This window comes from Protopterus annectens, chromosome 13.part0 (genome assembly GCF_019279795.1).
Source record: "Protopterus annectens isolate FY-2018-M chromosome 13.part0, PAN1.0, whole genome shotgun sequence".
Taxonomy (NCBI): Eukaryota; Metazoa; Chordata; order Ceratodontiformes; family Protopteridae; genus Protopterus; species Protopterus annectens.
This window is the reverse complement of record NC_056747.1, coordinates 1199401409-1199423496: the sequence shown is the minus strand read 5'-3', so window position 1 is coordinate 1199423496 and position 22088 is coordinate 1199401409. Positions and strand designations below refer to the sequence as shown.

General features: G+C 38.7%; 1 protein-coding gene across 2 annotated transcripts in view; it reads left to right on the top strand.

Annotated features, from left to right (window-relative positions):
• Positions 1-22088, top strand: part of KCNH6 (potassium voltage-gated channel subfamily H member 6) — a 1196060-nt gene that overhangs the window by 1105414 nt on the left and 68558 nt on the right. The window contains exons 13-14 of one of the 2 annotated variants that reach the window (XM_044055207.1): positions 2496-2783; positions 11744-11924. In XM_044055207.1, the coding sequence (XP_043911142.1) occupies positions 2496-2783; positions 11744-11924 (469 nt within the window). The remainder of the gene's footprint in view (positions 1-2495; positions 2784-11743; positions 11925-22088) is intronic. The other variant, XM_044055208.1, reaches the window with a different exon arrangement.

Below are 22088 nucleotides of genomic sequence, written 5' to 3'. Positions count from 1 at the left end.
TTACTTTATACAACTGGGTACAGTTCTTGAGATAAAAGTCTAGAAGGGTTATTACTTTTTCACAACTAGAACTTTCTGAAAAGTCCTGAATAGTCTGCAGCAAAGAGAAAGATTTTGGAGTTGTAGTCTACATATTGTCCTGTTTGATACTCAGTTTGAGCGTCTTCTGTGTGGAGACATGCATGAATGGGCGTACCATCGTTGAAGGTTGTACGTCAGGGCCGGCAACTCGGCACGTAAAAATCTACTGCCAATCATTAGCAGACCGGAGTTCCGCTGTGGCGACCCCTAACTGGGAAAAAGCCGAAAGACACAACAAGTCTACATATTGTCAAAGGAAGAAGTGATGTGAGGGGCATGAAATAATGACTCAAGATTATAAGGTAATCATCAATGTGTACATGTTTAATGTGTCTCAGAAATTGCACTGTCAAGAAAGGATATGTGGTAGAAGTAAAAACACTCCAATAAAGTTAATGCATTTGAAACAATTTATACAGATATATTATTAGGTTAGACATCTGCTTACATGTTTGGTGATCCAGGTTCAGTTAGCAGTCCAGATAACAGAAGGGTAACCAGGCTAGTAAGGATTTTTTCCTTCACTGACCAGAGGTATTGCAAACATTTGTCCTATAAATGTACCATGGTCAAGACTGGAGTTAGCTGTATGCATTCACAAGCTTCATGATTGGGTCCACTAAAAAGCCAACACTTTCCAGTGACCCAGTGGGAGGGGGGCTCTGTGGTCCTACAGTCCATTCTTCATAAAGTAAAACCCAAAACAGGCAGAATTTACTCTCATTTTTATAATGGAAAAACACATGATTTGGAACTTGCAGCTTTGCCTCTGCCCTTGGTTTTACTGTAAAGAGGACTGTGTGCTACAACTAAAGTGTCCCTGATGGAGGGGGCATTCCTACTGGCATTACACTGGATTCTGGAATAGCAACAATGCAGTTCTGTTCATAATCGCATGATTAGCTGTTCAGGTTTCACAGCCTCAGTCCAGCCCAGTTGGCTACACCAGAATGAGGTATGCCCTAGAAGTACAAAACTTCTAACTTACAGATGTTATATATGAGTTTTGCTGTAAATGCATCAGTACAGAACATGTACCTTAGTACACAGCCATTGAGGTGTCACATCATTTGCACAGATATACAGTACATATAGGCATTTGATTGGTTGATTGGATAGTCATTTGATTGGATGGTCTTTTTTAAGTGACATTTTGTTCACTTTATAACACCACAAAGCAAATATTATTTAATTAATGTACTGTGGTTATGGTTATTATTATTATTATTTCACTTTAGCACTTCATCTTACTCCACGTTTATTTGACCAGTCAATAAATACAGATTACCTTAGCCTTGACTACCTTAGTCTTAAGTAACAGATTAGCAAATACCTCACTCCTTAGAAGTCCACTTTTGTGTTTATAGGTAAGATCACTGATGCAGATTCATAGCATACAGTAATAAGAAAAGGGCAAGCTTTCTGTTGCACATGTATGTTCTACAGTGCATTTAGGCCTGTAAACAATCTATAGCAATTGCCCAGATGACAGCAATACCTTCCTCACCATTCTCAGTGCAGGAAAAGCATGGTTCATACAAGAAGGGGAAGTTCTGGTACCCTTGATAAGTGTAAGCAGAGGCTTGGGAGGTGAAACATTTACAAGAAGGGGAAGAAAGGGAAAAGGGGGGGGTGGAGACAAGGTTAGGAAGAGGAAAGGAAGACAGTACTCTGTAAACCAGTAAGTCCTCCAAATCCAAGACTTGGTCATAATCCTGGAATGCAAATATGACAATCCTGATCTTTATTACTGACTTTGGATTAGTTTCAGCACACACTATGGCCACATACACAAAATTTGAAATTAGATTGTTTTCCTGTGGATAAGTCATTACACTGTTGCTATATTACCTAGATCTATGCGTACTGCAGTCCTCTGAAAATTCACCCTTATTTGGTTTGTACACAGTGACTGCTTTTGTAGAGCAGAGATAGTAGGTTGGATTATTCATGTCAATGTTATCATTTTCCTGGCCATGACCATAACTACACTTACACTTGCCTTATGAAAACATAAGTAAATTTGTCTGTTTCTGCTGTTGCAGTACTTGCCCCAAACAGGTGGCAATGGGATCGGCACACATTTTTCAGTAATTACCAATCTAACTGATAAAAGATAAAAAGTTTATATCTGTGCTTAAGGAAGGCCACAACCAATAAGACAAGTAGGAGTGTAAATACAGAAAGCTAGAGAAGAAGGGATGACCAAAAAAATAATAAAAGCCAAGGCTTATACGTTTAACTGAACGCACATGTAGGTGTTTCTGAAAATGTCTCTATCAGGTATATGGAGATGATATTGGTAAGCAAATGTTACTGCATTTTGGAAGGGGAAATGTTTGTGCCCTTCTTGTCTGAGGCTTAAAATATACAATGTGGAAAATGACTAATGAATTATTCCACTTCATTTTTAGACAGTGCTGACAGAGGAGGTTCAGAACTTGACCAGTATCGTCACTACTCTAAACTTAACGAGCGATGGGGTGACACCGCTGGGGAGCCATGGGATGAAGAGAGGTGTAGTAGTACAACTCCATGCTCTCAGACAAGTGATGAAGAAGCAAAACCTCTGAATACAGCCGAGACAGAGCACTGCAACACATTACAAAAGGAGTTTACTCCAGCTGTGGTCAGTCTGGTCACACCAGGTCTTGGAAACAGAGTGGCAACAAAAAATCATGAAAACACTCACCCTTACTCAGGTACACAACAAACTAATGTTTAGGGCAAAGGAGATAGATGAGTCCATCAAAAGGGTTATGTCAGCTGCACAGGGCAAGACAGTGTGCCTTAGAGTGTGATACATCAATTCAGTGTGAGTGAATTTCTCCTCCCTGCATACTTCTCAAGTGTACCTCAAGTGCACCTCATTATAAGGAAGGTTCTTCATTCTGAATCTTAAAAAAATCCATGTTCCTTGCAGTTCCACATTGAAAGGCTTTGCCACATATGACATATTCAGTGTTTTTAATAACTGATATCCATGATAAATAATACTGTATCATATTATTTCATCAAAATAATGTTTTAAAAGTATAAAGCAACACATTTTAACCATCATGGGAGCTTCATGGCTGTCACTGTTAGTAAATGTTCCACATTTTACCCATTTGTTCCAAATTATGAGAGTTAATGTTTCACATTTTGAAGATGGAGGATTTGAAAGCTATGCTTCCCTGTCAGACCACTTTATAAATACAAGGCACTAACACTGCAAATCAGCCAGTTACATTTAAACAACACATCACGTGAGCGCTGATAACAAAAAAAAAGGTTCTGTAAGGGTGCAAACTGCAAATGGTCAAATACAAGTTAGTTCTGGAAAGCTACTTGCTGTGTATGGTATGTACAGTGCCACCTAGTGGATGACTTCCATGATGTTTCCTTACTGTTGTAATTTCATCTACAGAACTCTTCAAAAGTTAATTACACCACTCAGGAAATCTTTCCTTATTGCTAGTTTGCTTCACTGCTTTTGCTAGTGGCTGATTTCTCAGGGAGTTTTTTTAATTTCCCAGGGTATGCCTCATGCAGCCCTGAAAAGCCTTTGCAACTGCAGGTGTCACATCCTGTAGAAGGATTTGTATTCTAAGTGCTTTTTTTGCTTAGGAAAGTCTCACCTCACAGAAGACTGACAGATTTGTATGGGTTTCACATGAAAGACTTGTAAAAGTAAAGAAGCTGCCCTCCATGTCTGGCAGTTGCATTAAAAGCTGAAAGCACTAATGTGAGTTTCTGAGGTGGAATAACTGGAATAGCCATCCACTGGTTTGGATGAATCCCTGCCTCCCACTAATTGTCATATTAAGGAACATTTCCACAAGGAACTTATTTATGGGTATTGGACCTTTAAGGAAGATATCAACAATGAGTTGAAGCCTGACTCTCTTGCATTTAATAGGTCTGAGGATTCCATAACAGTAAGGCAGTTTCCAGCCCCTGAGTCCATTGCCTGCCTTCCTGTTTGCCTTTGCCTAACTCTTCCAAGGGCAGATATATCAGCAGCTTCCATCATGTCCTCCTGGGCCTCATCCCATGTCACAGGTTACAGGTATGCTGGACATAAGTTCATAGGTTTATAAGTGTTTACTGGGCTAACAACTACAAGGAACTTTTTAAGCCTAGCCATGCATGCCAAATCTCTGATAAGTTCTGACAAGTTCTGGTACCCTTGATAAGTGTAAGCAGAGGCTCAGGAGGTGAAACATTTACAAGCAGGGGCCTCAAAGATGAACCATTTACAGGTTGCCTGCATCCATTACAGTTGCAGGTGCCAAGCCAGGGATGAATTTCCTGTTCCCCATCAGATTGTCCAAGTTACACTTGAATTGGATTAGGGAGGAACTCTGCTTCACATGGATGGGGAGCCTGTTCCAGAGACAGGGCAGTCTCTGGGATACATAACTATCTCTCCAGCAGGTCCTATTTATATCACGGGCAAGGTTTAAGTCTTCTGAATGGGTCATTCTGGTGCTGTTTGTTTTGCAGATATGCAGAAGATTCATCAGAGTGGGGACTGACAATTCCCTGTATGACAGGTATAGATCTCCCCTCAACAGCCTGTAGGAGACAGAATACAGTGATAGGGCCTTGAGGCAGTTTTCATAGGACATTTTACGTATGCCCTGTATTCTTTTAATGAGGAAGCTCTGTGGATGTTCCTTTTGTTAGATATGCCTGGTTAGGTACATACCAAAGGGGACATTGTACCAATAATTGGGCTGATGAATGCCGAATACAGTGGAACAATGACTTCCTTGGACCTGGATGTCATACCTTTGTTTATAAGTTGCACAACATAGAATGATGGTCAAAGGACAGAATACTGTCTATGTCTGTCCCTAAGTCCCTGACTACTGGGTCAACTCTAAGGTTTGTGTTGTCAATATGATAGTTACCAGGGGTGGATGACGTCCCAAAGGATACTGTTATGCATTTCTTGGCATTTACTGTTAGTCCATGACTCTGACACCGGTTATTTGTCTGTGTCAGTCCTTCCTGGAGAACATTTGTGTTGGTGTGGGATTCATGAACCCTGCTTTCACTAAAGTGATTTATTTAAGCATCCAGATGTATCCAGTAAAAATGAAATGGCTCTTCTTGCTCTGACAATGTATGACATCTATTTTGAGGACCATAGTCGCACCTCCAAAATTGCCTATGTAGTTGAGCCATCAGCCCTATACCACTCTCAGGCCCTGAAATATGGACAGATAAATAATGCATGCCCCCCCCCCCCCCCAATGTCACAGGTTTTATTGGCCCCAATGACTCCAGTGCCTGGAGTCCCAGTTTCCCAGCAGGGACTTCCCTTGTAAGATTTTTTCACAATGTGACAAAACTCACAGCAGGCCTACTTCTAACTCTCTAAATCAGGTACACAGGCCAGACAAAAAAGAGACACTTCCCTCACAGAGAGTCTGATTCTTCATCAGAAGACAAGGAAGACTTTGCATACAACTCTCAGATGCCCCTCCTATCAGATATGATACAGAGGATGAGGAGTCTATTTCTTCATGTTTACCACTCAAAGATTTCTTTTCTGGGGGATATCCTTGGTCTCATAATGGAACACTTATAATGGGCGTCCAATAAAGTTTCTAAGACTATGACCAGCTACCCTGTTACACCAGAGCTGGTTGAACCTAAACCTACCACTGTAACCCCAGTCTTTGAGTTCTTTGAAAATGTTTTACTGGAACATCTTTGCAACCAGATTCTTAAAACCTGCCACCAAAAAATCTGGCAGATTTTATAGGGTCCAACAGATTTCCTAGTACCTATACAAGAACTTTATGGCAGATATAGCTGTAGTTTTCCTTGAGGCTGCAGAGGTCTCTAGGATAGCTCCATACTGCAATACTCTAGAAACAATAGGGCCAGTATAGTATGACACAGATTTGAAAAAAATCTACATACCTACTACCCTCACCTTCAGGTTTATCAGTTGCTAGGTCAATAGGGCAAAATATCAAAAAAAGGCTACTGAAGCAAATGGAGTTAGCCCCAAAGATAAGTGATATGACCCTGATGGTTCAGATTTCCAGGTTGGCCAACTGTCTGCATAAGGTTCACCAACATATTATAAAATGTGTATATGATGTTGTCAATTGCACCATCAAGGGCAGAGAAGTAACAGGGATATAGGCAGCACTACATCAGGGCATGCTGGACCACATGCCCTAGCTGTGAACTACTGTGCCCTAGTAAAAACTACAAAGATGTTTTTTCCAGTCATAGTAATAGGACATGGGAGACCAACCTATGTCTTATTACTATGCAGTCTAACCAACTGCAATCCGTTGCCCATAGCAACCAGTCACACTGCCTTCCCAGCAATCTCTAGTCAAGTTATCATATGACTAGAGCATGCCAGGAGTTGCACAGAAGTGGAGTTTCAGGGACAATTTTTTCCTTAGCAGATAACTTTTATGATTACTTTAAAATGTGACAGACATGGCACCAGAAGAAACTGTGAACAGTGTAATTGCACTGCCCACAGCAGAATATATTTTTTATACTTTTATCACTTTTTACTTAATTTATCCCTCCCCTACTGTGTACCTCTCAACGTTACTCTATAATTAAAACCAGAAACCACACTTTGGAGCTGCTCTGTGCAGCAGCATCCGTCTCTGAGTCTATTTTTTTGACATTTTTGGTGATCCTAGTTGATTGTCAGAAGTGTCCCTTTATTTGGTGAGAACAGGAAGCATAGCTCTCAACTGTACCTTATTACAAGATATATTCCTTATTTTGAAAGTTTACAATTCCATGTTCCACACATTTGACTAGTTAACCAGGTGAGACTCCTGGACACAGATGTCCCTTTTTAGGGGAAGTCCAAGAGCACTATCTGGTTAAGTGACTAACTCAGAGTCACACGGTAGGCAGATGAAGATGGAAGGAATCAAACCCTGTACCCCGGGCACAGGAAGCAGCTCATGACCAACTCGCAGATTTAGTCTTCTATGTTAAGTGCTAGACATGAAGTCTGTAACATTGTCATTGTTGTGAATTTGTTTTAACAAACAGCATTGGTAAATAACACTGAATCACACTAAAATGTAGTTTTGTTGAGGTAATAAGTGTGAAGATATTAACCATGCTGTAAACTTCCTAGTCAGAGTTGTAAGTGATACATTGTTCCATATTTTATCCATTTGTGCCATGCTGTGTGACAGGTAGTGTTCTACACTTTATCCATTTGTGCCATGCTGTGTGACAGGTAGTGTTCAACACTTTGTCTATTTGTGCCATGCTGTGTGAGAGGTAGTGTTCTACATTTTGTGCATTTGTTCCATGCTGTGTGACAGGTAGTGTTCCATATTTTGTCCATTTGTTCCATGCTGTGTGAGAGGTAGTGTTCTACATTTTGTCCATTTGTTCCATGCTGCATGAGGTGGTGTTCTACATTTTGTCCATTTCTTCCATGCTGTGTGACAGGTAGTGTTCAACACTTTATCCATTTGTGCCATGCTGTGTGAGAGGTAGTGTTCTACATTTTGTCCATTTGTGCCATGCTGTGTGAGAGGTACTGTTCCACATTTTGTCCATTTGTGCCATGCTGTGTGAGAGGTAGTGTTCTACATTTTGTGCATTTGTTCCATGCTGTGTGAGAGGTAGTGTTCCACATTTTGTCCATTTGTTCCATGCTGTGTGAGAGGTAGTGTTCTACATTTTGTCCATTTGTTCCATGCTGTGTGAGAGGTAGTGTTCTACATTTTGTCCATTTGTGCCATGCTGTGTGAGAGGTACTGTTCCACATTTTGTCCATTTGTGCCATGCTGTGTGAGAGGTAGTGTTCTACATTTTGTGCATTTGTTCCATGCTGTGTGAGAGGTAGTGTTCCACATTTTGTCCATTTGTTCCATGCTGTGTGAGAGGTAGTGTTCTACATTTTGTCCATTTGTTCCATGCTGTGTGAGAGGTAGTGTTCTACATTTTGTCCATTTGTGCCATGCTGTGTGAGAGGTAGTGTTCTACATTTTGTCCATTTGTGCCATCCTGTGTGAGAGGTAGTGTTCTACATTTTGTCCATTTGTTCCATGCTGTGTGAGAGGTAGTGTTCTACATTTTGTCCATTTGTGCCATGCTGTGTGAGAGGTAGTGTTCACATTTTGTCCATTTGTGCCATGCTGTGTGAGAGGTAGTGTTCTACATTTTGTCCATTTGTGCCATGCTGTGTGAGAGGTAGTGTTCTACATTTTGTCCATTTGTTCCATGCTGTGTGAGAGGTAGTGTTCCACATTTTGTCCATTTGTGCCATGCTGTGTGAGAGGTAGTGTTCTACATTTTGTGCATTTGTTCCATGCTGTGTGAGAGGTAGTGTTCCACATTTTGTCCATTTGTTCCATGCTGTGTGAGAGGTAGTGTTCTACATTTTGGAGATGAAAGGTTTAGAGTTATGGGAGGCAGTCTGTGGAAGAAAGTAAATGGCAGGCTAATGCTGATCTCTCACATTACAGTGATCATTGCTGGGGCTTGATTGGGGGAAGGAAAAGCTTAGTGCCTGAAAGCTCCATGTTGAAATTCATTACTATGATTTGATGTTCCTTCATTTTTTATGGCAGAAAACCAGATTGGTCTGTCGACAGTGCTAATAATATATACTACCAACAGCACAATGCACTTGTAGCTATTTTTTTTTTTTAATTTTTACAACTGACAATGGGCATGGGGATGGGGAGCCCTATAGCACCAAATAAAAATGCATTACTAAGGATCTTATGCTTTTTGCTCTCTTCTCAATAAGACAGCAGTAGCTTAAAAAATGGGGGTATCATTTTTTGGTGGTAGGTGATGTATGAAAGCACATGGCAGTTACAGGAAAACTTTGGGGGGACAGTGTCTGTTGAAGAGCAACATGGCCTTTGTATTTATGTGATTCCTTTCATCTCAGAAGGACTACATTCCACTGGATCACTATGTATGTGCTACGAACCCAAGTACCTTATTAAAAGTCACTGATTTTTTTTATGTGAATTATCTTCAGGGAATTGCCATGTGGCCTCTCTTATATAAACTGAGTAATTACAGTTTTTCAGAGGACATTTTTGTTACAGGCCTGCACTATGCTTGGTTTCAATCTTGTTGCTATTTAATCTCAGCAAAAAAGGCTAGGTAAAACTAATATCTAGAACGTACATGTACTAAGTTCTCATTATTCCAGAAATAAAAATGCTATATATTGCATCAGAAAAAATATATTACAGGTGTACATACCATAGGTACAGTGCCGTGCTTTCAAATGGCTAAGGCTGTAGAGTCAAATTCAGAGGTGTGCTGCACTGGAATGCCCTGGTATTGTTAGCTGAAAGTTTTAAAATGAAATCTCAGAGTGACAGCCTTTCAAAAACATGACCTAATGGCTTGAGTGCATGTGCATTTACTGTCAATCTGACATTTTGCATTATATTTACATTTTTACTGTAGGTTCTGTGTTGAACTTCTGCTGACTAAAGCAATGCCTTACAGTACTTCTTTAATGAGTTATCACAAGTAAAAATTCTATTTATGTATCCAGAATGCACAAGCTTTTTATTTTTTTTTTGTGAATGAACCTATGACCACACACACACACACACACACACACACACACACACACACACACACACACACACACACACACATTTAGACTCATGCAGTAAATGACATTCCGAGAAGAAAAAGCTGTTTATGTGTCTTTACATGTGAATCTTGTATCTCTGAAGGTTATGATATACTATTATGAGAAATTTGCTATATTGCTTTGCACGGTTACAGAGAAATGGTCCAGCTAGGTACCTCTGGTAGTCTTATGAAGCCATTTGGGTACACTGGCTTTGTCATTCATTTCACACACTACTGCCACTGCATACACACACTCAAAATGTGTGTGTTTGTGTGTGTGTGTGTGTGTGTGTGTGTGTGTGTGTGTGTGTGTGTGTGTGTGTGTGTGTGTGTATATATATGTGTATCTCATTTTTAAGAGGGTATGTGAGAGTGAACGATTGTAATTGGCTGTTGTCTTCAAAACTGCACTAAGTTACATGTTCGTTTTATTTATATATAGGCGACATGGATCTTGTCTTACTGTCTCACTTTATCAAGTGGAGTTGTTATTTTCAATACAGGAGTGTGAGGGGATGGTCCCTTCCATATGGGTGGTGCAGGGAGGCTTTCCCACATGAAAAAAATATTGTTTCTGGGTTTTTTTGTTTTTTTTTGAGTTTTGCTGGCTTGGATGAATTGAGTTTAGATAAGTTGTGTTTAGATATGTTGGCTTTTTGATGAAATGATAGACACCCATATATAGGGCTGCCACCTTTTCAAATGCCCAAAGTGAGACATTTTTTGTAGAAACTTCAGATTTTGCAAGGCAAAACATACCCATGGCAAGTACAAATGAAAGAACTTCACTTTTTTGCCAAAATAAAAGCTTAATAAAAGCATTTGAGTTGCTTATTCTGTTTCTTATAACATTTAGGTATTTCAGATACAAAATAACTGTTTTATGCAACTATTAAAGAAAATATAGGAAATATTTTTGTCCTAAAATCTCAAGACATTTGACATTTTTTCAATTTTTTTGCAGGACACAACTGCCCAAAGAGGGATTGTCCCTTGCAAAGTGGGACAGGTGGTAACCCTACCAATATATCTTCTCCTTATGGTCAAAGTACCTGTTTGTCAATTACCTGTTAATTGAAGAGATTTTTTTCAGTAAGAAAATACATAAATCTGCTATTCCATAACTTGAAATACAAGTACTTATGCTATTGGTCGACTTTGAGCATCAGGAATTCTTTATCTCTCATTAGCTCTGCAGTCAATCCAATGAGAGAAGCTGCAGCAGTCAGTCTGAGCCTCAAAGCCACGCATTCATCTACGTGGTTGCAAACCATTTTTTTTTTTTTTGGCTGAAGTTTTCCAAACTAGACTGAAAGTGTTAGGGGCCACATCTGGCTCAGGGAATGAGAATTTGACAACCCTGAAATTCATTAATTTGGATGTAGATTTAGTTTGTAAAATGTAAAATATTGTAGTATAATGTGCTATAGGACATTACAGTTTTAATACTCAATTCACATTATATACATTGGGTTCCCCTTTTTTAATTTTACAACTTACGCACTGATATCCATGTTTCTTGAAGGAATAATAACAACATTTTTATATGTGCCAATGCAACAACAATAAACAAAGTTTGCTTTATTATGGAACTTAGACAGAAGGCACAGCAGGGTGTGAGTATATGCCACAAACTAAAAGTAAATGGTAAGCACTGATATTTCTTCCTGTGGTCTTATTTTCAAGTTACCTGAAATATAAACATAAAAGAATAACTATTTAGGTCTATACTTCAAATTACTCCCACGAAATCCAAAATTTCAACTTAAATATTATTTTCTTTTTGCAATATGTAACACTTGATCTTACCTTGTCTTGTTAATAAAGTTAGAAGAAAAAAGGGATTCTGGATTGCATGAGACTGTCTATACATGGCTTGGGAAGACAGATAAGATAGCTTGTTGTGGTGGGCTCTGATTTATTCATTCTCTGTTAAATTAACCACTTTGTTTGGAAGAACAAAGATGACATCTTTAGACCAGCACTTCCTCATATAATTTTCTAAGTTTTAATAAGGTTTGAATCACTGAACTATTGTGTCATTTCACAGAAGCTCCTTTAGACACTCCTAACATGTTCAGTTACTGGGGAGAGAACAAGACTGCTCCTTGCCTGGAATCTCACCAGCGTTCTCTATTTGCACATGCCAACTTGTGGACTGCCTCTGGCCAAGAAGGCAAAATGAATGACTTAGACACCAAACTGGACATTTTCCAGGCCCAGCTTAACAGGTCAGTAGCACAGGACAGAAAGTCACTTTATCTCAATAAGCACTACAGTTTTTAAAAGATACTGTTGTTTGCATATTCTTTTCTTGCAAGTAAAATCCCCACATGTAAGTGTCAGCTTGGCCTTAGTTTATATTGCATATACCTTTTCAGTTATTTAACTGGATTAGCCTTCATTTCAGTAACTTCAGCATTTGTAATTCCTGATTTATCACTGTTGTTCATTCAATGTCTATCATAGCTATTGTCAAGGTTGAGTTGTTGCTAGATTAGAACTATTTTCTAAGAATGATCGCACAAACAATATGCTATTTTCTTATTTATTTAGTTAACCAGGTAGATGGACTGATAAAAGATTCTTTTCAGCCACAACCCAGGGCACTGACATAATACAAATTAAACAAATAGTGCATAATGTAGTTTAATTTCTATACAATTAATAAGAAAGTTTGACAGTGTAGCGATTAAGAAAGCAAACAGAAATGAAAGTGGAAGCCATAAAATGGTGTCCAAAGCAAGGAGCAAACACTAGGATCATAGGTTCATACGAAGTTACTAGACTATTGGCCCTGATAATGCCAGACAGTGGTCAGCTCTGAGGAGTCTGTAGGAGACTGAGTAGTGGGACAGTGCTTTTAGCCTATCTGTGTAGGGTAGATGTTTGAGGCCCTGGATTCTCTGGCTGAGGAACCTCTGTGGTCTCTCCAGCTGCTGACTGTGGTTTGTGAGGTACATGCCGAAAGGGGCATTGTACTCAATAATGGGTCTTATAAGGGAAGAATACAGTGACGTTATGACCACCTTGTCCCTGGATGAGATACGCTTACTAATGAGGTGGGCCATGTAGAAAGCTTACCGTACAATGGAGGCAATATGGTGGTCAAAAGTTAGTTTGCTATCAACCTGGGTGCCCAAAGCTATGAAGTAGAAGAGAAAGAAAAATGCATAACATGATAATAAAGGCATTTAAAGCTTTGTAGGTAAACCCATGCCATCGTTCATAGAAGGGCAACTGATGTCTACAGTTGGTATGTCTTTTATGGTTGTATTAAGTAATGTGATAGCTGTCATGACATAAACCCTTACCCACTGTCCCTAAAGAAGTGCATTGATGGGTGTTTTTGAGTCAAAACAGGTCATTGCACATTTCACTGGGGAGTAAGTTCCAGGGACAGTTTTAGAAAAGACCCTTTCAGAAGCATCAAGTCCAAGGTGATCTAGTAAGAGTGACTGCACAATGACTGCTGTTCCTTAAAGAGTATGGACTTGTCTATATCTCTAATATTTCTTCTAGTGAGGGTCAATATTCCAGGTGAAATAGTATGAATTATTAAAGAGTTTAGAAGTAATGATGTTCAAGCTGTTACTGGCAGTGTAAGTTTTGTGCAGAATAATCAATGATGTTTAGTGGGATGAGAAACAGAAGTAACAAGACAAATTTTATTCTCTATGATTTATAGGATATGTGTATTATATTCATAAATGAGAGAGTGAGGGGCATGAGCAGTGAAACATAAGGGCACACTGGGCCATGTGCCCTAGCTGTAAACTACTGTGCCATTTTTAATTTCTCCAAGTCTTTTGGGTTTCTAATACCATGATGGGAATGGACCCCATTCCTAAGTCAAAGTACAATTAATGTTCATGAAATTAATATTGTTTCACTCTTTGACGTTAGCCAAAAGTGCTCTTTGCAGCACCCACAATGTGCCCAGTAATGACTCCTCCTGCAATTCATATGGTGTTACATGAATTGGTAACATATCTAAATACGATTGTAAATTCTTTTTTATAAGACCAGTTGCTCCTACTACTATTGAAACTGTCTGGGTATCTTTCTTCCACGTGGCTCTCATTTCTGCCTGCAGATCCAGGTATTTTATGACTTTGTGTCTCTCTGTACACAAGACACTATAGTCACTAGGTGTGGTGATTTCAATGATCAATGCTACTTTGTCTTCTTTTCTTGGACCACTATATCTAGTTGTCTAGCATCTATCTTTTGAACTGTTGGTATTGGGTGATCCCATGTGATATAAACCATCATTTTCTATGATTCTTTGTGGCTCATGTTTCCAGTGTTTTTCAGCCACTTCGATACCATAAAGTTTGCACAATCTCCAGTGTAACAGTCTCGCCACATTATTATGCCTTTCAGTATACAGTTCCTCTGCCATTAGTGCATTGCAAACAGCAACAAGGTGTGTGACTGTTTCCAATTCTGTTTTACAAAACCTACATTTGTCTGTTTCTCCCACATGTTGAATGGACTTTGTAAACCAGCATGTACGTAGCCCACTATCTTGGGCTGCCAATATTAACCTTTCATTTCTTGATGTGAATTCACCTCTCCTTAACCATTCCTGTATTCATTCTTGATCAACATGAGGCTCTTCCAGAAGTTTTCTGTACTTGCAGCTATATTTATGTTTTTTTCCACATTTCTTACCTTCTCATCTGGTCCTTCACCTTATGTTCTTTCTTTTGTTTTTTAGCACATTCAGTTGCTGCCTGATTTTTATCCACTTCTGGTTTAATTTCCATTCCTGCTTGACGTCGATACGCTTCTGCTAAATTAAGCAGAGATGTCATCTTAGATTTATTCTTGACATGTTTCAAAACTTTTATTACATGTGGATCCTGTGAGGTCAGCAGATATGTGTGGAATCCAGCGATTGTAGATCTATACGTGTAATCAATTTCAAGGAGGCCCATCCCTCCTTCAGAACGGGGAATATATAATCTTGGTATACATCGATTTTTATAAATCATTTGGTAAGCATGAAGCATCTTTAATATCCAATCTATCCAACACTTTTTGGGGCCAGTCAATCACTCCAAAACTATAAGTTAGGACAAGAAGAGCAAACTGATTTATGGCTCATTTTGTGCTTTTCCCTTATATTTATCTTCGTATCTTCTAATCCTTCCCACCTGTTTTGAAATTTTTAGTTTATCTCCAATAATGCATAATAGATCCTGGTCTGTTCTAATACTGCACATTGCTTTTATCACATCTATCTTTCTTAGTATTTTTGTTGATCTATTCTCTCTTCTATAATCTTCTAACAATGACACTTCTTGTCTTAGCTGCTTTATAGTTTTCTCTATTCGATATTTCCATGATGGTATTCGCTTTCACCCCCTGTTTTCCATCGCTACCCTGTGTTCCTGTGGTAGAACTTCATCAGTTATTAATTTAGCAGCACAGTAATACATTCTGTTTACTTCTGTTATACCGCATGGATCTCTATGGACAGTCTTAATTACTGTGTTCATTTGTTTTATCAAGCTTCTGACTTTTGGGGATTTATTAACCTTCTGCAGTCTATTTCTCTCATTGATCTTGACATATCTGTCTTTGTCTATTAAATCAAGCAACTCTTCTCTTAACTCATCTTCTTCCATACTGAAGGCACATCCCTTGTTTTCCATTTCCTGCGGGGATTCTATAGAAAGTTCTATAGCATCTTCCTGTGGCACATTCTCTTCAGTTTCATCCTGTGTCATCTCTTGTTGTCATATGGGAACTCACTGGCCTATCACTCCTCAACATTGGTTACATCAGAGTTTCCACAGTTTCCTGTTCCTTTCCTTGCTGTCCAGCTTCAAGTGAACATTTATACTGGTTTCCTGTGGAAGGCTCCAAAATATCTTGATATGGCACCTGACCAATTGCTTCCTATTCTACTAATTTCCCCTTAATTTGGATATCCATTGCTCTATCTTGTTGTGGTGTTTTCTGCATTTGATTTTCTACACTGAATCCTTCTCTTTGCAGCTATTCCATTACCTCAATTTCTATTTCTTTGACTTCTCCATTACTAATATCTTTTTCTACTTTTCCTCTTAGTCTTCTTATTTTTTGTATTGTAAAGTTTTCCATATCCGGATTCCTTTCCCTATATTTTTCTTCAAATATCTTTGGTGCTGCTCTTTTTGTATTAGTTTTGCTTTCTCTTTTGAATAAATATTACACCATATTAAATCTCTTTTCCTTTCCCCTGTCCATATTTCTTCTTCACCTGATCTTCTTGCTTTTCCTTATTCTGGGGACTCACTCCATCATGCTGTGATGTAGTCTGTTTTACACCTTCTACATTAAATCCTTCACTTCGCAGGCACTCCATAACTTCAACTTCTATTTCTTTAACTTCTGCTTTACTAATTGTCTTTTCTACATTACATCTGTGTGCTATTAATCTTTTTATTGTGAAATGTTCCATATCCGGATGCCTTTGCTTGTATTTCTCTTTGAATATCTTTGAGACTGCCTTCTCTATATTAATTAACTTGGCTTTCTTCTTTGCATAAATATTGCACCATATCAAATCTCTCTTTCTTTCCCATGTCCATATTTCTTTTTTATATTTTTCATATATTTTACTGTGGCCTAGTGAGTGCCCCCATGGCTGACCTTAGCAGAGGCATTTGTGCCAGTCAGCTAAGGTGTTTTTTTTTTCTGTTTTTATTGTTAATTTCCAGCCTTTATAATCAGTCCCACCCATGGTCTAGACAACAAATCACAGAGATACAAGGACTCTGTGATAATTTGTGATTTGTTATCTAGATCGCAGTGGGTGGACCTGATCAGAAAGTCTGTAAACTTTGAATGATGGAAGTTAATGGTCAGAGCTATGAATGTGTGTTTGGTGGTATCCTGAAGAATGGTCAAGGCATTTTGTAGCAAGTAAGTTTTTTTACTCTGGCAGGCAACCAAATATCATATCTCTCAACTATCCATGACTGTACCTCATATTTTTGTCTTTCCTTCTTAAATGTTTGATTTCTGGTAAATCACTGAAGTTACAGTGCTTTATTAATGAGAGACATCTCCTGCTTCATATGGTTCCAAAAATTAATGCTGATGTAAAAACATGTTATTTTATTAACCGGATAATTGAAATAGAGTAATATTTAAAATGTGTCCCTGATTTTTGGCTTTTGTTCTCCCTTATTTTTGGCTTTCTCCATGATTGTTGAGCAAAGAAGTTGAGAGGCATGCAAGATAGTGATACCTTTCAGCTGTCCAATATGATATTGCCTCACATTTTCAATTTCTTCTTTACAAATCAGGTATATCATTGAAGGCTGCACTCAAAGCTGATAGATATTTGAGTTTCAGACTTCATGTCTTTGGATCCTAGAACAGCCAGGCATGGTATTTATTTGTTTTGATTTGACTTCATAAGTAGCTGTAATTGCTGAAGTTGTCTATGGTAGAACATGACTGCTGTCTGCTCATTATTCCAGTTATGAAGGACTAATATGATTTGCATGAAAGAACTTAGAATACTTTATTTTATTTTTATTTATTTTTATTTTATATTTGTTTACCGGGAAAGTCTAACTGGAACAAGGTCCATTTACAGTAGAGGCCCAGGGAGAAAAGCTCCATAACATAATGGTGCAAATACAAAAAAAATGACAAAAAAATTTCTGTACAGAGGCATATATACAATCAGAGCTCCATGTCTTTATATGACAACACAATCCACGAATGACAACAAATTTCTATACAGTGGCATATATACAGTCTAGGAGATTTTACATACCTTAGTTTGATTTTTTTTCACATCTGGTTACTGCTTATGTTGAACAAAAATGAAACATTATGTAAACATCATTTTTATTGCAATCAGACAATCTGATGGTTACACAAAAGTACTCCAGAATGTCCTTCAGCGATACCTTTTATTCATTAATTTGCGTACACAAAAGTAGCTATAACTGCTAGGTGGAAGTATGGCCCTGTGAATGAAAATAACCAACTTTTGTATTGTTTACTTGTTTAAACAGTCACTAATCTAGCTTTGCAGGACTAGTGTGCTTTTCTGTGACATAAGATAGAATACTTTTTTGTGTACCTGCGTGAAACAAACTTGGAGTAAATTACTGTGGCTGTGATTGTTATTTTTGTTTCTCTTTTTACCACAGTCAGATATCTGAGGGTTACAAAGTCAGTATAGTAACTATAATTGATAGGTACAGAGGCCACCTGTGGATAAAAGTGACTTATCACTCATGCTGTTTTTTCACTGTTAATAGTCACTGATGCCTGGCAGAAGTAGTGGCATGCAATGTACTGTGTTTGCTTGTAAATGTTGGGTGGAGGTTACAGTGTATTTAAGAGTAACAAGTTGGCTGTAATTTTGCTCACTTTCCATAACAAACATTAACACTGCATGTGATAAGTGTCTTCTTTGGTGGCTTGGCAAGGGCAGGATGGTTATGAAAGCAACTGCTCTTTAGTACAGTGACACAGTGAGCAGTGTTACCATCTTCTAGCAATTGGCTCTGTTTGAGTTCTTGGCTGTGGCTTCTTCTGCTTGGAGTTTACATCCTGTCACTGTCTCCTTGTGAGTTTTATGTCCTCTGCTTTCTTTCAACACCCTGAAGACATGATGTAGGTGAACTGGCCTTCCTTCTGATTGCCTGTAGGTAAATATGCATCATGTAAATGTACATCTTAAGGAGACCTGGCTTATCAGGGGCAGTGTGTGTGTGTGTGTATGTGTGTGTGTGTGTGTGTGTGTGTGTGTGTCTGTGCAAGCGTGTGTGTGTGTGCACGCATGTGTACATTCATGTGTGCATGTGTCTATTATTTCACTGTTTTTATCTGTGGATACACACAGTATTGCCAGGCAGACACATAATTATTCTGAGTAGCATCAAAAATATAGTTAGCAGGTCACTGTCTTTCAAAAATAAGGCCAGCCCATCAGAGTTTCTGGGGTCCTCGGGGCTCTCACACCCCGGCACATAAAAGTCAATTTTGACCCACACTTAGTAGTGGCCTTTACCCTGTACCCCTCAATGTAAAATGGGATATACTCAGAAGTGTACATAGAAGGTCAATGTAATGTGTTTGAGGGTTGGGAATGGTGTGGTCATTATTTCTTTAACTTTCTTTACAGACATCAGAGGTGTGCACAGAAGGTCACTGTAACTTATCTGGAGACAGTTTACTGTTTCAGCACAATAAGTTAATACTACATTGCTGTAATTTGTATTCTTTTTTTTCACTTTCCTCACAATCAAAGATTAGGTTTATATACAGGTGCAGGTAGGTGCAAGGAGACATGCGGCATTCTGTTTGTGGTTTCACTTTCATCCTCATCTAACATCCGAGTGATACATGGAAGGTGGCTGTTTTTTTGGGGTAGGTCAAGGAAACATACTGTGCATATGTTTGACAGCAGCTACTTGAATATATCATTGTGGCCATTTGTGCCTTGACTTTCATCCCAATGTAACATCATCAAAATACACAGAAGGTGACTATTTTTGGTGAGGGGAGGCAGGCAATATTCCCAAACATGATTTATGTATCCTCATAAGCAGTTGTCTTGTCAGTTCATGTGAACTGCTATTTTGTCAGACACAACTTAGTTCTTTGTTGAAAGAAAGAATTAAAACTGGATTTATTTCCTTAGTTGTCTTTTTTTTTGTCCAGGTCATCATTGGCTCAAAAATGTGGAAAAAAATTAAAATGCAACACAGAGAATCTATAACCTCATGACTTATATGGGCTTAGTGGTCCCTAGACCACCAGTTTAATTCAACTATTTATTCCACAGAGTTGTTACAGTGCCCTCGTGACCATTATGCTGAAAGGATGAAAGAAAAGGAAAACTTGAATGTCTTTCCTTAGTCATACTTTTTGTTCATGTTATCATTGGATGAAGTGATTGTTAAACAAAGAAAAAAACTCTAAAAATGCCCCAGATCATCTAGAAATCCCATGAATTCTGGGGGCTGCTAGGCCCCCTGACACCCAGCTTAATTCAGCTGTTTTTTTCACAGTTATTATAGTACAGTCTTGGCCAGTTTTACTGTGTTGAAAGATGCAGGGAAAAAACTGGAGTAAGGCAAAATATGAGAAAAGGTGTGGGGGGCTGCAGATGTGCATTGGGGCAGCAGTGAACATTTGGGGGCACCATGGAACCCTTTGTCTAGGACTCCATTTCACTCAAGGCTGACCCTGAGTACATTTTTTGGTCTTCACATTCTGCACCTGTGAATTTAGGCTGCTGCTATCTAAACAGTAGTGCACATTTCAGTCTGGAGATAAAAAGGTTTAGCCCTATACCTTTCCTTGCTTCAAATACTAGGAAACTACTTAAACTGTAGGGCAGGTTTCAGTCTTTTAGAACCTTGATGCTGTTTTTGTGGGTTTAGAGTGAGAAAGCTGGAAGGTGCTTATACATTTGGTGCTTTTCAATTAGATTATTGGACGGGATTCTAATTGTCAACACTGGATTATTTTTAGTCTCTTAATAGTAGCGAATAACATGGAAGTCATTTAATGTTCATTTAGAGTAATTTTACTTAATTTCATCACTGGTCAAAAGGGCAGAGATGCTTTTAATACTTCATTCTGCAGTAAATGACTTCTCCTTCCTATTCTCAGCAATAATGTCATCTTCATACAAAGTAAATTTGGTGTTGAGAAGGTCTACTACTATGCCGATAAAAGGGAAAACAGAATATGGCCCAGCAACGAAACATGGGCTCCTGCAGTGAGGGCTCCTGAAGCTCCTGCTATGTTAACGACAGGCATTTCACTGAATTTACCTGATGTTTAGCTTAACTTGGGAATAATAATTGGTTAACTGATTTAAGGGCATGTTTTATATTGATGAAGATGGCTAAAGACAGGTGGCTGTTTTCCATTCTATTAAAGGTAAAATGAGTGACACCATAAACTACAGAGAGGACATTAAAGCCATTTCTAAAGCTTGCTATTTATTAGAGAGTGAATTCTATATATATTACAATGAAACAGTATTTAAAAATAGACGATTTTCTCAAAGATTTTGGCTATTGGGTAGATAAAAGTCTTAGGATACTCTAGGTAAAAGAGTAATGTAAGCAAACATAAGTTATGGAGGGATGATTCCAGAGAAAAAGGAGTGATAGATAGCTAGATAGATATATAGATAGATAGATAGATAGATAGATAGATAGATAGATAGGTAGATAGATAGATAGATAGATAGATAGATAGATAGATAGATAGATAGATAGATAGATAGATTTCTCTATTTATTTATATACTTATTTATTAATTGGGTAGGTGGGCTGGTCCTGAGGCTGTGTTCAGCCATGACCCATATACATTTCTTCAATTCCAAACCAGGTAATTACATCTCAGTTTTAAAGTGAAGTTATGAAATTACTTTGACTGCAAAATTTAAAAGAGAAGCAGACATCAGTTGTTTTTTTACAGGCTGTTCTACTGTTTTTGATTTACAACTTGCCTAGGAAGAGCTTGGCAAAGTTAAACTGCCCAATCATTGTTTCCATATGAAATTGTTGCTAGTGTGCTTTCTGTGCATGTGCCATGTGTGTGTGTGTGTGTGTGTGTGCGTGTGGTGTGTGTGTGCGTGTGGTGTGTGTGTGCGTGTGGTGTGTGTGTGTGTGTGTGTGTGTGTGTGTGTGTGTGTGTGTGTGTGTGTGTGTGTGTGTGTGTGTGTGTGTGTGTGTGTGTGTGTGTGTGTGACCCTGGAGTTGGTTTATATAAGTTCAGTGTGTGGGGAGCCCACCTCCTACATAGGGTTACTGGAGGGGAGGGCTTATCACCTGCAAAAATTAATTGGAGCTCCAAGCATGAATGCACTAATCAGCTATAAAAAAATAATTGCTTTCTGGGAAATCATTCAAATGCATTACTTCTTCTTCTCCTCCTTTCAGCTGTTCCCGTTAGGGGTCACCACAGTGGAACATAGGTCTGCAGAACAAGTGGCAGTAAAGTTTTACGGTCTCAAGTTGCCAGACCAGTGTCAAACCTTCATCAGAAGGCACACACATGCATACACTCACACCTGGAGTCAATTTAGAATGTCTAATCCACTTGTAGCATGTCTTGGGAATGTGGGAGAAAACCAGAGCACCTGGAGGAGACCCACATGAACACAGGGTGGGCATACAGACACCGCATAGAAGGCACTCCAGCTGATTCAAATGCATTACTTCTGATTAGCCATATTAGACTGCAGAATTCCAAATGGTGACTTTCTAATATTTCAGCAGGGAAACCTACAACAGTCAACCACACCTTATATTGAGCTCTATCCAGTCAAGGTGTGGCAAATAGGTTTACCAAATTTTCTGGTCACTGGAGCCTCAACAGTGAGACACATGGATATCCCACTCACCAGGTTG